The sequence below is a fragment of the Trypanosoma theileri genome (assembly GCF_002087225.1).
Source record: "Trypanosoma theileri isolate Edinburgh chromosome Unknown TM35_Tth_29_V1, whole genome shotgun sequence".
Taxonomy (NCBI): Eukaryota; Euglenozoa; class Kinetoplastea; order Trypanosomatida; family Trypanosomatidae; genus Trypanosoma; species Trypanosoma theileri.
This window is the reverse complement of record NW_021639871.1, coordinates 430832-434175: the sequence shown is the minus strand read 5'-3', so window position 1 is coordinate 434175 and position 3344 is coordinate 430832. Positions and strand designations below refer to the sequence as shown.

At 38.8% G+C, this 3344-nt stretch overlaps 2 protein-coding genes across 2 annotated transcripts; both read right to left on the bottom strand.

Moving 5' to 3' along the window:
* Positions 1-860: 860 nt before the first annotated feature.
* Positions 861-1175, bottom strand: TM35_000292650 (uncharacterized protein; the record flags this gene model as incomplete). The annotated part of the gene is made up of 1 exon (XM_029028422.1): positions 861-1175. One exon carries the CDS (start codon positions 1173-1175, stop codon positions 861-863), a length of 315 nt encoding a protein of 104 aa, XP_028880449.1.
* Positions 1176-2230: 1055 nt separating this feature from the next.
* On the bottom strand, positions 2231-3340 carry TM35_000292640 (retrotransposon hot spot (RHS) protein; the record flags this gene model as incomplete). The annotated part of the gene is made up of 1 exon (XM_029028421.1): positions 2231-3340. The coding sequence occupies one exon, from the start codon at positions 3338-3340 to the stop codon at positions 2231-2233; it is 1110 nt and encodes a 369-aa protein (XP_028880448.1).
* Between the last annotated feature and the right edge of the window lie 4 nt (positions 3341-3344).

Genomic DNA, 3344 nt, shown 5'->3' with positions numbered 1-3344 from the left:
GAGACGGACAGGTTCATTCATACTTCAAAACAAATGCGGCACACACCTCCGCTAGGCGTCGTTGATGTTTCTTTTTGTTGTGAAATTTTACTGTGGACTAAGATAAGTCATTTTAGACAGTTCACCCAATGTTAATTATAATGAAAAAACGTTTGGTATTACACAATCATGGCTTGCGAAAAAACTCAAAACTTTATCGCAAGACAAATGAAAAATTGGAAAAGAAAAAACGCAAAGCCAAAGTAATAACAAACAAGAAAAATGAACACAAAAAAGGCATTGGAAGAATGCTGCTGTTTCAGCTCATTTGTATGAGGTGAAGGGCAGTCTCATGATCGGAGGCCGGAAGACAACGCGGTAAAGACTGCGCCCACGGTTTCGGGATACCCCAGCAGCGCATACCGGTTCACTGGACGGAAAAATAAAAATAAAAATAAAATAAGAATCTACGGGGATGCGGTGGGCGGGCGCGAAAAGAACAATCTCGACTGAATCAAAAACGAGAAACAACCGAAGCAAACACTTAGACTATCAGTTTGTGTGGAAATACAGAAAAAACATGAGAGAAGAGAAAGACATTAGCGTTGCGGTAAACTAAATGCGATCATATCCGCTTGCCCTTTCAGAGTTTATATATAAAACAAATAAATTACAATAATTGTTTCCCTCCACAATTTTTCCCCCTCAAAATCCACATCACCCCTAACAGAAAACAATTCCCCTCTGACACTCTTGTTCCCCAGAGCCACGCCAGTGGGAAAGCCCGCTGCCCATCACGCGTGTCGTTGGGAAGTTCCTTTGCCGTTGGGGACCGCGAAGTGCGTGTCCGTTTTGTGTTTTTTGTGGGTGTTTATTTTCTTTTATTTCACAACCCCCAATTCCCAAACCCCATGCTTTTCGTATTGTTTTGGTTTTCCCCCGTTTCTTTTTTTTTTATTGTTTGCTGGGGTTCTGATCTGCCGGGCCGCCGCCCCGCACACCACGCCCAACAATAAAGAGCGACACTGTGAAGGAGAATGGGATCCATTCCCCACACTCTTTAAAGAATCCACGTTGAAATCATCGCGGCATCGCCCTTTTGAAATTCCACTGAGGGAAAAGAACAACGGCCATCCGCCACATACCCCATTCATTAATTTCGCCCCAAAAAAGAGAGCGAGGAAGCCGAACAACATCCAACACCAAAAGAGGAATAAATAAAACCAGCAGGGGAGCCAAATCCCCAACAATTCCTCATCTTTTCTTCATAATTTCCATTGGAATTCCAAAGGATTCAAAAGGCGCAACGAAAGCATACCAGGAAAAGAATGCCTAATGTAATTTACCTTCTTCTTTGCTGGGCCTATAAATTGCAAGAAAAAACAAAGAGAGAAACAGAAAATATTTTTATTAGTTTTCCCCTTGTTTCAAGAGAGATCCCCCTTGGGGAGCGACAAGCGGCAGAATTGTTTAAAACACTTTCCCGCCATACGGGGCGAGAATATCTGTTGTGTTTTGATAATTTTCCCTCCCATCAAAGCAATAAATTCACCATTTAGGCAGAGCAGCAAAACAACAAAAAAAAAAAAAAAAAAAGCACCTAGTACTTTCCCGTTGTGTAATTTTCTCCCCCATCAAAGCAATAAATTTATCATTTGGGCAGAGCAGAAAAAAAAAAAAAAAAAGAAGCACCTAGTACTTTCCCGTTGTGTTTTTTTTGCTCCCCATCACATTTCAATTAAAAACTAGAAAAAGAGACTCAAATACCAATTCACAATTAACACTGTCGAAAAGGAAATGCCGAGAGCCCATTTTAACCCATCACCCCGCGCAGCACAAAGAAGGACGTATTGAGTGGATTTTTCAAAACGACAAACCTGAAATGACAACACCCACACATACAAACTAAGAAAACATAACATGTTATTATTTTTTTTCTTTTACCAAGCGTAAAATCAGACCATTCCTTTTCCCAATCCCATCCACCCTGAAAACAATTTAAAAACTCAACGAAATCAAAAATTAATATACATTGTCATTTGTATTTTGCCCCAAAATAAAACAGAAATTATAAATGGGCAATATGCCGAACAGTTAGTCATTGTTTTTGAGACCATACGGCATATTTGTTTTACCCTTAAACTCATACTAAAAAAAATAAAAACACAACATGTCAAAGGAATACTTTATTTCACTAATATTTCTGAAATTAAAACATATTTCAGTTGAAATTGACTTCTTGATGCACTTCCTACCTTCTTATTTGTATCAAGTCTTCGATTTTAGATAGTTTTTCTTCTTTACGCACCCCCTCCAAAGCCTCCACGAGGCGTACTGCCATTCCTAAAGACAAATTCACCCGATACTGATTTACCTTTTCATTCCAGAATTTGGCAGTAATCCCCTGTTCCTCGAGATTATAGTTTCCTGATTCATTCAAAGTGCATCCTTGCCATTTTTTTATTTGTCTCCTCTCATCGGTCTCGTAGGGTTGTATGTAAATGATCTCCCACGATATTTCCTTGGAAACATTAGTCCAGTCAGAAAAACAATTTTTAAGATATTTATTGAATTCAATTACTGCAGTAACTGTGGTTTCATGTCTTCTGGCAGTTGTCGTTTGTATTCCAATCATTGTAACCCTTTCCTCTTCAGATTTCACAAGGTAGAAAGCATCCACCAGAGGGAAATTAGATATAGAAGGATGGTAAAGCATATTGTACTCTATCCTCCTGCTGGCATCATTTATACCAGTGGGAAAGAGGTCATACCCATTACTAGCATATGTAATCAAATCTCTCCGTTGTAAAACACTCTGCTGACTCACTCGACCTTTAGGTGGTTGAATTATTTTCGGTTCTTTACCAAGCGCAGTTACAAAGTTCTTATCTGTAAAAGCAATAACGCCAAGTTTTTCAAAATGTTCGGCAATGATCATGCCCCTATCTGTGAAAAAGAATTTCAAGTATGGGGCACGACAAACCTTCATCACTCGAACAAGTATGCTTTTATTTAATTCATCATTAAATGCTGCAATCCTCGAAAAATCAACATTGCCAATGGCCAAACGGTATACTTTCAGTAAATCTTGGGAAGGACTTTTATCATTCCATTCACCATCACCTCTTAGGATATCCATATACTCTGAAATAGTGCGTTCTGTAATGCAATTCAACGAACTTTTCACTTCATAATATTGTCGCAGATATAAAGGACTATTACTAAAAATATAACGTGGAAATGGTCCAATATTATTAATACGTTCCTTTATTTCCTTCCAAAAGTTTTCAAGTTCTTTGGATTGGTTGCGCTTTTCCCATGCGCATATGGCCTTGATTTCACGCACAGTGTGACAATTCATAACG